Raw genomic sequence first — 13,411 nt, 5'->3', positions numbered from 1 at the left:
AAAAGAACCCTCAAAAAACTAATTCCACAGTTTTTGGTTTTGCACTTTAGTTTCTGCATCGATTTTTTTCGGCCAAACTCCCAGCATGCTAAACGTGGATTCTCAGAGGTGCTACTGGGTGGATAGTGTTACCAAGACCTTAACTGTTCCCCGTGTTTTCAATCCAAAATCTGTTGGTAACTGGGTAAAACATCTGCTGCAAGAATGAAAAGGAAACAGCATCGACATTTACTTTTGGTGTAATAAACAAAACTTACAATGATTTAAAAATAACACTAAATCTGTAAGATTATAAAAGGCAAAACTAGCCAGCAGGTGTAATCTAGCCAGCAGGTTTAATGCTAAAAAGCATGATTCTTATATGCATGTAAGCTAAAAACTCCCACCATTTTGAATCCATTGAAGCATCAACAAAAAGTATAAACTTAAATGCCCTCATGAGTTCCATAAAAATCAAATAAAGTTTTGAGATGTTCACTTTGCTCCGTTATTTATTGCAGTATACTGTACAAGCCAAAACAAAGCAGCCCATGGGAATTGGTATCGCAAAGAAATAATCTCATCAGCACATCTGTAAAAATAGAGTTATTAACAAATTTGCTTCTGTTTATTTAGGCCCAGAGAGAGAAACAGAGAGAGGGAGGGATGAATAATAAAAGGATAGTCGTTGGAAAACTTATCTGTGAACATTTGTGATTATTTGGGTGCAGAAAGGAGCCAGCAGCTGTTTTTTATTTATTTTTTTTATTTTAGTGTTTCTTTTGGTTTCTTCAAAGCTGCAATTTGGGCTAGATTCAGTGAGAGAGGCTTTAAAACTTGAGCCAGGCCTTCCAATACCAACCATTGAGAGCTACTATCCTGCAATATTTAGATGCATCACTGCCTCAGCAGACATGAGGCAAATGGCTCAATGCAATCATCAACAGTCATTCAGCACCACTGATAATGGACACATTTCAGTCAGGAATGTTGGAGAAGACATGCATATAAAATTTGCAGGATTCTAACTAGAGGACTGGAGTAGAGCACACCTAACCACAATTAAACCAAGAATACAAGACAAAAACTCTCCATAGAATTTCAAACCAAATCTTATGCCACTGCAAAAGAAATCTTATGCTCTTTGACAGAGACAAGTTTTATTGTATTTTTTTTGTATACACAAAGGGTATACAAAACAAAATTTTGGTTAGCGCAGCTTTTCAGACAGTAAATGAACATTTTCATTCCTTAAAGTGCTGCAGTGGTCAAATGTAAACATTGCGGGAGAAAGAATCATGGTGCATTAATTGTACTGAAACTAGTTGACAAATTTTGTGATCCCCTATAACTGAGCATGACACAGATTGTTTATTTGTGTGACTAATACTTAAAATAACGTCTTACTGTCATGGCCAGGAGTTTGCCATAGGTAAGGTGTGCAGGAATGTGGTCCGGCTTGGCTCTCAGAGACTCTCTGTACCAGTGTTCAGCTTCAGACAGCTTATTCAGGCGCATGTAGGCTTCTCCTGTCAGAGCAAAGACAGATCAGAAGGTTCTAAGTCAGAGGGACAGTCCCAAAATTATGGTACATTTTTTTTTAAACCTTTTTTTTTTTTAAATAATTCATATATGAATAATATGGCTCCGATAATTTAGTCTTTTGTATCAGGCTGATAATTACTTAATTTTATTACAGTATCTCAAATGCAGTTTGCAAGAAACTGAGATTTATAATGGATTAAAAGTTGTTTTCTCAAAGAAAAAATCTCAGTGTTTCCATTCTTTCATTTCTTTCTTCTTTCCATCTCCATATATCTAACATGGAAGTTTTGAAACTTAAAACAGGGCCTTACACCCCAAAATGAATTTAATTAAGGAGCATGCAGTTATTCCAGTACATAATTATTTAACTAAGTGTTTAAACGGTAATTATTATCTTGATATTGTTACTTGCAGCCAATTCAAGGGTTTTAATCTGTGACCCCTTGTTTTAAAGATAGGTTTCAAAGTAGTCACCATCTTGGCTCCCTGGTGGCGGTTCTGTGTCTGAGATAAGCACAAAAACTAACATGCAATTAAAAGTGACACTGAGTCCAAAGAGCTGAAAGCCAGTTTCACAGCAAGAAACATTCCTGAGGCCACCAGAGAGTGTTGGAGTGAGACCAGCAGGGTGCAGATTACCACCCAGGTCCGCCTCTGATGAGCGCTTCTGCTTGTTGGCGTCTGACAAACAGCATGAGACGAGCAAAGTGAGGGAAACTGGAAACAGATATGAGCCCGACAGCCAAATGTGCAAATCAGTCCAGTAAGGGAGCGCCGCTAAGGAGCAGAAATCACAAATCTTTGGCCCAATGCCTTCATTTGAAACGCAGCGTCGCCCCTTAATGGTGCCGGGAGCTTTAATCAACATTTTGACATAATCTCAAAAGCTCTGTCACATTGTATTCTGCCAACACACACACAAGCCTTACGGCACTACAGAGCGTGGAAGACAGGCATCCCAGGTTTCTACTGTTTGTGTGTAAATGTGAAAAGGAAAATGTCTGAAAGGAAGATAAAGAACTGATATAATGAAGCTCAGAACATCTGGTGCACAGCTGTAGTTGAACAACCTGAGCTGTTCTGAAGCGCAGATCAAATCAGTTTAACATTTTAAACAAATCCAATTACTGCCCGAGTAAAACAAGGTTTTCTGTCAGATCACCCATTGTCCCAGCTTCATTGGAAATCTTTCACATCTTTTACTTCTGTCAATACAGAGAACATACATACATGGTTGTCCACAGTGAAAATAACCAAGCTAGCCACCAATTCTGTAACTTTATGAGGGTTTCATAACTGTATGTATGCATGGGAGTCTGATCAGGGTCAGGATCAGAAGCACTTTGTTGCTGTAAAAAAACAAAAAACAAAAAAAAAAACTTTAAAGTAATGCTGCGTTCACACCGGGGGCAGCTGGCGCGACAGAAGCAGCGAGTTTACATGCAAAGTCAATGGTTGACGCGCGTCAAGGCGCAGCAAAAAGTCCCGCGGCGCGTTTCGAGCAGCTGAAGCAGCGCGTCGGGCGCGTTTTGGCATCTGACGCGCGTGACGCGCCGCAAACGCGTTGCTGCTCGAGATGGAAAAATTTAATTTTTGCTGCTCGACGCGCTGCGTCAACCAATCAGAGAAGCTGATCTGGGAGCTGGCTGGGAGAGAGACACAGCGCTGATGACACAGACCTCTCTGATTACTCCTCTTAAACAGTTTATTAACGCATAATTAACTTAAAATATATACATCTGCCGGCAGAATATGTTCGCTTTTATTATTCTGGTGCCTGCAGATCGGATTATTTAGATGAAAAACACCTACCAGCCACCGCGGTAAACCGCGAGGAGGCGACCCAGCCAGAGGCTGCTGATGAATGGATTCCTTCTGTCGGCGCACCGCTGGTATGTGGGGGTCTGAGCGGCTCCAACAGAAATAACATTGGGAGGCAGGATTGTAATCTGGATGAACTGACTGCACTGAGGAAGTTTTCAGGTGTATTTTCTCACTTAAAAACATATTAAAACTACTCTATTCCCACTGATCACAGCAAATATAGCTGCAAGGCAGAGAAAGGATAGTGAAGCTCCGCCCAACGCGCGTCAGACACACTTTTGGACCGCGCAGCGAGAGCAGCAAAGCTGCTTCAGACGCGCGTCAGAATTCACTGGTACAAGCAGCAAAAATTAAGCAGCAGACGCGATTTTGCTGCTTTTGCTGCCCCCGGTGTGAACGCAGCATAATAGGAAATTAGTCTACTAAACGGTGATAAAAGCTGATTAAAGCATAAGCAAATAAATAAAATAACTTGAAATACATTTGATGAGCTAAATAACCTTATGAAAAAGCTTTAAAGAAATCTTTTATCAAAGGTACCCATTTGCATACATTTCCTCCACATTTGGTTTGTACACATCTTAAATTGACCTACTGGAACCAGTTGTTTTGTGTTTCTTAATCTTAATACATCTCCAGATAGTTTGCTGTACTTTTGGACTATTCATCCTGACAGATCTGCTGTAACTGGGTCAGGTTTGAAGACATAGCTTCAATAATTCATCACAATGTGATTTTCTCATGATGCCATCTATTTTCCGAAGCACACCGGTCCCTCCTTTAGCAAAACCTTCTGCAGACTCTGCAAACTGCAGTAGGGAAAGTCTTCTCAATATTAAAATCTTCTTCCTTTTTCCCTAAATGTAGCAATAATCATTAAGGCCAATCTTCATCAGAACCATTAATTATGAATTTTCTTTACAAGCTCTGTAGCTTTAGTTTTGGAGTAGATTCATACCTTTTCCTTTTTTATCTGCATGTATGTATGTTAAAAAAAAGCCATTATTTTTCTGATGTTCAGTATAAAATGTGTTCTAAGCAACATTGATGTTAGCTTTTATTCTCATGATTCTAAAATAAAAGCATCACTCACCCAACATGTTGTAAAGGCTCTGCGGTGCAAATTGTCTTGGCATTTTCTGTATTGCTTCTTTAAACGTTGAGATAGCCTCCTGTGAATGAAACAAAGAAAGGAGAAAAAAAAGGTGGGGGGGTGTTTGTGTGAGGAATAAAAAGCAGATAGAGCCTCCAAGATAAATCTGGCTTTAGGCAAAGAAGCTGTTGCTCCGACGCAGCCGGGGCCCTGATGATCTCAATACACAGCGTGGAATTGGGGGTCTCTGGTTGGGTGGTTCATACATAGCTAAGCACAAAGGGTCTATACTCTGTTTCACGGCTGTTAGGACAACTAGAACACTTTGCGCTATAGACTGTTACAGTGTGCATGTCAAGCAATTGACCTCAGAGAATTCTAGAGTAGAAATGGAACCGGGAACCTAAAAATGCTTTTACTGCTTAACTAAATGTGGCTAGAGGCCAGAAGCTCAAGACTGGTTTAGGTCTCAATCATCCCAACGGCTTCTAAAGTTTTTTATTGAATCAGCAAGATCTATAACTGCAGTTTTGATCAAATCTACAGCATCACTGCTTATACACATATAGATGCGCAACATTAGAGAAATAACTATTTTAGATGGTCCAGTGGGTTTTTAGGGGGATAAAATAGATTGAATTTAATAGTAATAGCCTGAGGATTATCTTTGCAGACATGTAGCTAGAGTCCCCTATGACAGAAACAATAAAAAAAACATGTCTGTGTGTAAAGCTGAGTGTTTTACTACATGTCCCCTAAAGGCTCTTTGCGCAGCTCCTTGCCTTTTGTTTCAGTCTGCTGTAGTTTTAAATTGTCCTTTATGTAGGAAATGAAAAGGACTCCTTCAGCTCCCACAGCAGCAGGCGGCCGATTTATCAGACAAACAGCCCTCCTTCTGTGTCTTCATATTTGCAAACTACTAAAGAAAGATAAATCTACACAGGCATATTTAGTATGATTGAAGGATTTAACAGATATTATAAGGGAGTAGATGTTAAAAGAAAAAAAGGACTAAATCTCAAAAGAATACTAGTTAAGAGTTTTTGTAAGGATATGAGATTACTAAGAATGTAAGCAGGTTTGCTCTGTCACCTCCTGATGTCCCTGCTCATGCAGCAGCTTGCCCAGGTTGTAAAGGCAGCTGGTGACCGAACTCTTGTGGGCATGGGGGTCCTTCAAGTTCTCATCAGGGATGTCGGCGCAGGTGAGGAAGGTCCGTTTTGCCTCGTCCAGGAGACCCTGGTTCATCAGAATGATGCCTGTGTTCAGGTAGGCCGCTGGTGAAGAAAGAAGCAGAGCAACTTAATATGATAGCTGAACCCCCTTTATTATAAACTGACTAAATATAAATCTCAATGCAACCAACTAAATTGATTCCCCTGAGCTAGCTGCATTTGAAATTGACCTGCATGTTTTTATGCCAGAGGCTCTGAGATGATACGCGTGGAATGTTGTTGGATAAATGGCTCGATCTAGTAACACTCTGCTCTACAGGGGCTCAGTGATGGCTTATTATTGATTTCTAACAATCATACAGTATCCCTCTATTGTAAATCCATTCTTGTGGTCACCAGCATCATCATTTTCTCAATTCAGGATTAGTTTTACTTCTCCACCTGACATGGCAGCTCAAACCTGCTTACAAGTTACAATGTAATCCTAAACTAAAATATTTTTTTCCTTTTCAAGCTGGAAATGATAATAAAGTAATAAGGTAATAAGTAATAAGGTTGTGAAGATTTTCAACAGAGCATCAAAATATGTCATCTTTCCTCTGGACAATGGTAGTCTCTGCTTTTTGTATTAAACCAGTATGTCTTAAATGTGCCCATGCTTCCTATTTAAAGTAATAGTTCATTATAAAAATCATACAAAACATCCTCTTCTCAGGATGCCTCATTTTGGAGTTATAAGTGTTTTTTACTTTTAAACAACACTTGTTGTTTAAGGGTATATAAAAAATAAGGGTATATAAAATCAAAACCAATAAAATTAACTAAGAAGACATCTTGAGTATTTCTGAATTTCATAATCTCTGATTAAATCTGAATAAAATTTAGAGTGACCATCTAACACATAATTTTAAGCAATCTGTGATCTTTGGAAGTTGTGTTCTTTTTGGAAAGCACATAAAAATTGAAAACCTTTAACACTTTTCGCTGCAAGAGGACCACATTTGAATTACATCATGATAAAGATTTCAATATATGAACCAATAAATCTTGAGTTAGATGATATTTAATATATGTAATAACTGGTTATTGGGCTTGTGAAAATAAAACTTTGAAGTTGTTTTCACCAAAATATGTTTCAAATCTCACCCGGTCTTGTGGTGGACTTAAAATCATGTTTCCTCTCTTCTTGTGAGCTGGTTATAAATGGATTTATATAACACTCCGATAAGGTGAGTAAACATTCAATCTTTTTTATCACTCTTTAAAACCGGATGAGGCGAACTGGAAGTTGTCCAAACTTTACAGCTTTTGTTTAAAGGCTTTTTGTTGAGTTATTCGGAGGCTCTTGGACTTAGCTTCCATTGATCAAAGATGAGATGTACCGATCAATACTTATCGGACAAGTTGTGTAATTAGTCTCAGTGGACCCTTCTCTTAAAAAGCCTGCTGGTTAGAATGAATAAACTGGATGCATTAGATCAATCTGCCAGGCTTCCAGATGGCAACAGCATAATGAAGTCAAAGAAAGTGGTTTGGGAGTTGAACAGTTTTCTCTCTTTTTATCTTTACTAAACATTTTCTTACGTCTATTCTATTTCTTTTTTTCCCAGCACATTCTCAGCCTGTTCCACTGGGTCCAACATGGACGGGTCAGTGAGAAGTTTCTTTTGTTAAAAATGGCAAAGAAGCTAAACATGGAAACACATTAAGTTAAAAGTCTTTTTTTTTTTTTATTATTTCTAAACCCTGCTATGGCTGCTGTGAAACAAATGAATGATTCTTTATCAGAGAAAAAGGTGCAGACTGATAAAAAAACCAACAATGTGTCCTAGTTTGTTCACAATTAGGCAGTGAGTAATGGTGTAACCTTGAAAAGAACAATTCAACTGTCACATTAACATTCTGCGTTCAAAATGTCAACTACTTCAGGTAATTAATTAACCCTCTTATCGGCATCAACAGATTGGATAATTGCATGGTGAATTAGAATTTCCCACTTTAATTGCAAGCTTGATTAACTGTTCAATCAATCCAGCGGAGAAAGGATGAGATGTTTAGGATAATCTGTTTTTCTGACTCATACTGAATCCTGGAACCGCAGGGAGGCTAATTTGACTGCTGGTGATCAGGTAAGATTATGAACATTTTGTAGAAATTACAAAGGCAGAAGTTTATTTGTTATTGATAAATATGTGTGTAGAGAAAAAGCAAAAAAATAAAAAAATAAAATACAAAAAAAAAAACAGGAGAGAAGAAGGAATAAAAATACAGAAGAACGACGGCCTGAATTCTTTGTAAATGACATCATGCATTTGCTTGATCTGTTGACACAACAGGGCTTTAAAAGCCAGTCACACATCTGTGCTCGAATGTTTAATTCAGCCGTAGACCCGCTGCCCTATGCGATCCATTACTTTCCTTTTACATAACCACAGCCTTTGTTCACTGTTGCCTGGACACAGCACAGCCACAACCACGAGGTCTGGAGGTTGTCAATAAAAAGACAAGAGCTGTACTTACAAGCCAACGTTGGACGGCTCCCAATGGCCAGCTTATAGTAGTGGAGAGCCTCTGAGAACTTGTTGCTTTCCTGCAGCAGCAAACCTCTGGACCAGGGAAAAACAAAAGAGGAAAGAGAAACGAGACATTTTAGAGTGTAAGTTACAGGTATTTAGAGCTGAAAGTCTATTTAAAGATGACATTTTATAAAAAGCGGCTAAGATTGCAAAGCAATCTGGGTGCTGTTTGAAAACTGGTTGATGCTCCTTCATTTCTCCTTAGACTAAAGCAGCATCATTAATAATGCTGTCAAGAAAACAACACTTTGGGGAATAGAAGACAAGAGGGCAGTTCCTCTGAGAGAACAGCTGTGATCAATGCGAGTGTAAAAGGAGACAGTCTCCACTTCCTCAGACACTTTACTAAAACACTAAGACAGCGGAAAACTGATGTCCAGTAAAAACAAACCAAAACACGGTTCAAAAATGCATACTCACAAGTTATACAGCATGTCGGCCATGTTGCTACGATAATACAGAGCATTCCTGTAAGCCTGCTCAGCCTCATCCATCTTCCCCTGGCTCTTCAAAACATTTCCAAGGTTGCCCCAAGCTGAAAGGTTCCAGAGGAGAAAAATAAGTATATAAAAATTTGATTTCTTTTTTGTTTGTTTTTGTTTTATTTGGAAAAAAAACCCCTCAGACTAATAAAAGGAATGAAAATGTTAATAAGGTTTGTCAAACTGTTTATAAGTCATCTCAGGTTTAATGTTTTAACTTAAAAAAAGATGCAGCTCTGCTGCAGCTGGTTCTCTCCCACACCAAATTCGATCCTGTGGAGTGCTACATGTTAAAAGTAGTGTTTTCCAATGACTGCGGTTGAAAAGAAGACCACTACAGTGGCATTGAGCTGGTATTTACCAGCATGGAAAAGTAACCAACAGGTGATACAAGCTTTTTTTCTCCATGGCATAGAGTGGAAAAGCACTTAGTGATGAATAATAAGTGTAAAATAAAAGTCAATGAATGCATCATGGCGCTGCTTTAGTTATTGTAGTCGTGAATCTACATGTACATTATGTCAACACTAATTTCATATTGAAATGAAAGCTAAAATAGGTACAGACATTGATAATGGTTATCAGTTATCAGTGTACTGTCTGGGATTTTTTCGTCTGTATTATTTGTGACCATTTTGTTTTTAAATTTAGTTTAAATATATATTTTTTGTTGGAAAAAACAACAAGGTTTTCTTCTTTAATTGACGTTAACAGTGAGGAAGGCTGCTACTGCTCCCTTTATGTATTTGTCATTAACACACGGCTCTTCAACTATCCTAGGAGAAAGCAGCTGAAATACCATTCAATAAATGTTACAACACCAAAGACAAAGTTCTGTGTTTAGAAAGGAAATTTCTATGAAGGTTTCGTCTGCACATGGTTCTTTTTAACTGCACAGAAATATATTAAAAGCAAATTTATTGACACGTCCTCTTAAAATAAAAAAGAAACAAGCCAATGTTGGCATAGGCTACCAGCAAAAAGTTATGCATGAAAAGATTCTCCCACGAAAGATTATTTATGTGTCATGTATCATTAGAAAGACTTAAATAAGGTGACGTGTGATCAAAAGAGTACAATTTTCTGATCCTACAGCAGGTGTTCCTGTAAATAAAAACCTTAAAAGGGATAATTATATCATAAGGGAGTCACTGGTGTTTGATTTAACTCCTGAACAATCACAATGTCAATGTGGAGAATATATAGCATTTTTATCAACCAATCAGTAGCCATCATGGACGATGATCCAGTTGGCTGAGTATTAATATGCAGAATTTCAATGCATTTCCATCGCATTGGTCATTTCTTTTTTCAAATATTGATACAGATGATTGTGATTTAATATCAATTTAAATGCTGTGCAGCAGAAGCTAGAAGGATCCTCAGGAATTCTATTAAAAGGGAAGATAAAATAATCAAAAGCAGACGATTTTCTTAAAAAAATATAAAATAAGAAAAGTTATAATATATTGAATCTCAGTTATCATCACAGAATCATTTCAGGAGATATAAATATCACAAAGGATTGCCTTGATAAAATATTTATTGGGACATATTTCCAATCCCATGCTTGTAAATCCTGCATGCCACAGATATATTTGGCCTGCTGGATACACTGTTAATGCACTTAGTGCCCACATCTGATGCATATTTTAATACTACAGATGCTAACGCCCCCAAAGAGTGCTGGAGACAACATGAAGAAAAAAACAAAGAAAAGAGTCACTTAAACATGGGTTATTGGAAATTATTATTTAGTTTTCCAGATATCATGCAGCCCTATTTTAATTGAACGTTTTAGGAAACTATTGAGCAATTAATGTAAATAAATTAAATTTTTAAAAACAATTTGAGCCTCCATTATTTAACTGCAAATCTAGATTAATCTGGTTCCCTAGCAGCTTTTATCACTTTTTCTATTTGAAAAGGTTCTGTGGATTTCAGTAACCCAAACAGTTTGTGTGTTTCGGATGTTGGGCTCTTTTCAAATCTCATATTAGCTTTGTTGAATGTAAGGCGGGACATTGCTGCTACCGTGCTGGCCTGCCAAAGCAAACAGCTGTCATGCCTCAGCTCCGCTGGAGAATCTGAAAGGGAAATTAGCAAACTCAACGTGTCCTTCTGTTGCTTTGTGAGGCCCATGCCCGATTTCTCTGCTCAGCAACTCAGCAAACTTAGCTTTGAGTTCAAATCTGTCTCTGATTAGTTTGACTGCCTTTGAATATTTTAGCGCAGGCTGAAAGTGACAAACAGGGACGGCAGACTGAGATGGAAATCTGAGCAAGGAAAAGGCATGTGATTTCTGAAAGCATTCGCAGTAAGAATATATGTCATCAAGACCTCTGTGTTGAAGAGATCCATTTACATTTGCAGTTTATTCTACCTTTACTCCCGGTGCACAAAGATACCAGACTACACTGTGGTGATCCTGAGTGATGGAGACATGTTGAAGCCAATTCACTTTAAATTTTTTAGTAGTGCTGAAAATTGATAGAGACCGTGCACAGTAACACATTCAAAGCCTAAGGACTTACTGAAGTTATTCAAGCAATAAAACAATGTGGTGGGTGTGCATAGATTTCTGTAAAACTCTTTATGTTCGTAGATCTAAGCAATGATATAAAATAGAGTCCAAGCATACCGGTCAGTATAGACTTACCTTTAGCAGGGTTGACATAAATCCCCGACTTGTAGAGCATCTCCTCATTCTGCCAGTCTTTATTCCTCAGAACAGTTTTCACCCCAAACAGAACCACCAACACTCCACTGCAGAGGAGCAAGGCTCTCCTGGAGGACCTGCATCGGACTTGGATGCACAGGGACCTCAGCCCCACAGCAACCAGCAAGCAAAAGCCCATGCTGGGGATGTACAGTACTCTCTCTGCTATCACAAATCCAACATAAAAAAACAAGTTTGTTGCAGGTAAAAAAGGGATAGCTAAGAGGCCCAAGGAGAAAGCCACAACATTTTCACTGGTCGGCAGTGTAGTCCTGCTTTCATAGTGGCTTTTGGAACCATTCTGTGCACTAATATTATTAGTCTCTTTAATGGAGTAACTGGTGTGTTCGTGGTTGTTACACTGGTAACTGTGTCCGTTACTGCTCCCATTTCTGCCATTAATATAATTGTGACTTTTTCCATTGGTTTCCTTGGTCTTGGAAGTTGAGTGTGTCCATAAGCCAAACCAAGCCAGCAAAAGCAGACCAATGTAGAAAATAAATGAATAGATGTTCCTCAAGTCCGTAAGGCTCCTGATCAGAGGCAAAGCATCCATCGACCAATCAAAACTAAGCCTGTCTGGGCAAAGGAGCAGCCAAAAGTTGATGGCAGGTAGATAGAAAAAGGTTAGAGTCCTGGTGAGGAGTGATGGCGAGTCAGCTGCCGGGTTGTCCGAGTTAGAGAAGTTTGGGGGCTTGTTGCCCATCCAGGAGAAGCGGCATGCCAATAAGACAACCCCCCACGCTGCCAACAAAAGCACATTCACCAGGAGGTTGCTGTTCTTCCTCTGTAAGACAAAAATTAGATATCAGGATCAAACATTTAATCTACCTATGAACAAGAACAACTACACGACATCATGTAAGCAGGTTTCCTAGAAATTTTAAAGCAATACATTACTTTTATTCACACCTATACATGTCTTGCCTTTATCGTTTGCTGAAGACAATATGGGTTATTGCCTAGGACACAGTTCTGAACTGAAATAAATTTCCAAAAGGTACTCCCAGAGCCACTTTTCTATTGCCCCTTTTTATTTTCAGTTATAGAGAAACATGATAATAATTGACTACAGATTTTCTACAGTATTCTGGATTCTGGGACCCATTTCCATTGTGGAACAATAAAGGGAGTTTCTATTCTATTCTATTCACAAAGTGAAAGATGACATTCTTGTAGATGTATGGGCTGCTTCTTTGTATTAAGAGCAGAATAGTTACAATGAATCAATACACCAGCAGATATTTTTTTTACACAAATATATTTTCCTTTTGCTGTCATGGTCTCTGCAGACATAACAAAACAAACAGACCTCAATGAGCTCTATGTATCAAAACACAGAGTTGATATTCAACACTTTCCCAAATGTGTGGAAATACTGACGGAATTTTTACAGTGTGCCTGGTAGTTTAATAACTTGTTGGCAAAATGCAGAAAAATAACCAAATATATTTCTCCAAAAGCGTGTTCCAATGTTGGCCTGCTGCAGGTTAATAATTAAATTGTAAAAGAAATCCCCTACATATTCTTTTATATTTAATCATTCATTATATTTATATACAAGTATTCTAAATTTGGGCATACTGGCAAATGGCACAATGGTTTTGGCCCAGAGGGTGTGATGGTTTTTGACCCCATGTGCCAAGAGGCTCAGCCAGTTTCCTCTCTGATCATAAACATCACAGCAGTACAGCTTTGGGGCTGTACTATTGATTGCCTTGTCATTTACAAATGGTGTCTGTAAAGAGGGGCATCATTAACCTTTGAAGGCAGCTTCTGTCTGTTAATGAGGGCTGCCAACTCTGGGATCTGATGCCTGGAAGGAAGTTTTAGAGAAAACGTCATGACAACAGCATGAACAAGCAGCGTATTTCAGCAGCTTCTGTAGCAGAAAATGCCAAAAATTGATTGTGTACTCCATAGTAAAGTTATTGTTTCACAGTATCCATAACAATTTGTGGAAAATACCACAAGCCTAGCATAGAAGAGAGGTCATGTCTGTCTGAACGTGACATGAC

General features: G+C 38.4%; 1 protein-coding gene across 1 annotated transcript in view; it reads right to left on the bottom strand.

Annotated features, from left to right (window-relative positions):
- tmtc2b (transmembrane O-mannosyltransferase targeting cadherins 2b) overlaps positions 1-12,192 on the bottom strand; it is a 32,158-nt gene extending 19,966 nt beyond the window's left edge. The window contains exons 1-6 of the mRNA XM_038306213.1: positions 11,334-12,192; positions 8,613-8,727; positions 8,137-8,222; positions 5,534-5,718; positions 4,442-4,520; positions 1,387-1,508 (exon numbers count right to left, since the gene is read on the bottom strand). Coding sequence (XP_038162141.1) covers positions 1,387-1,508; positions 4,442-4,520; positions 5,534-5,718; positions 8,137-8,222; positions 8,613-8,727; positions 11,334-12,099 — 1,353 coding nt within the window. The 5' untranslated portion in view covers positions 12,100-12,192. The remainder of the gene's footprint in view (positions 1-1,386; positions 1,509-4,441; positions 4,521-5,533; positions 5,719-8,136; positions 8,223-8,612; positions 8,728-11,333) is intronic.
- Between the last annotated feature and the right edge of the window lie 1,219 nt (positions 12,193-13,411).

The sequence above is a fragment of the Cyprinodon tularosa genome, unplaced genomic scaffold, assembly GCF_016077235.1.
Source record: "Cyprinodon tularosa strain WSP-4 unplaced genomic scaffold, ASM1607723v1 ctg576, whole genome shotgun sequence".
NCBI classification, from domain to species: domain Eukaryota; kingdom Metazoa; phylum Chordata; class Actinopteri; order Cyprinodontiformes; family Cyprinodontidae; genus Cyprinodon; species Cyprinodon tularosa.
The sequence above is the reverse complement of the archived record's forward strand: the minus strand, read 5'-3'. Positions and strand labels throughout refer to the sequence as shown.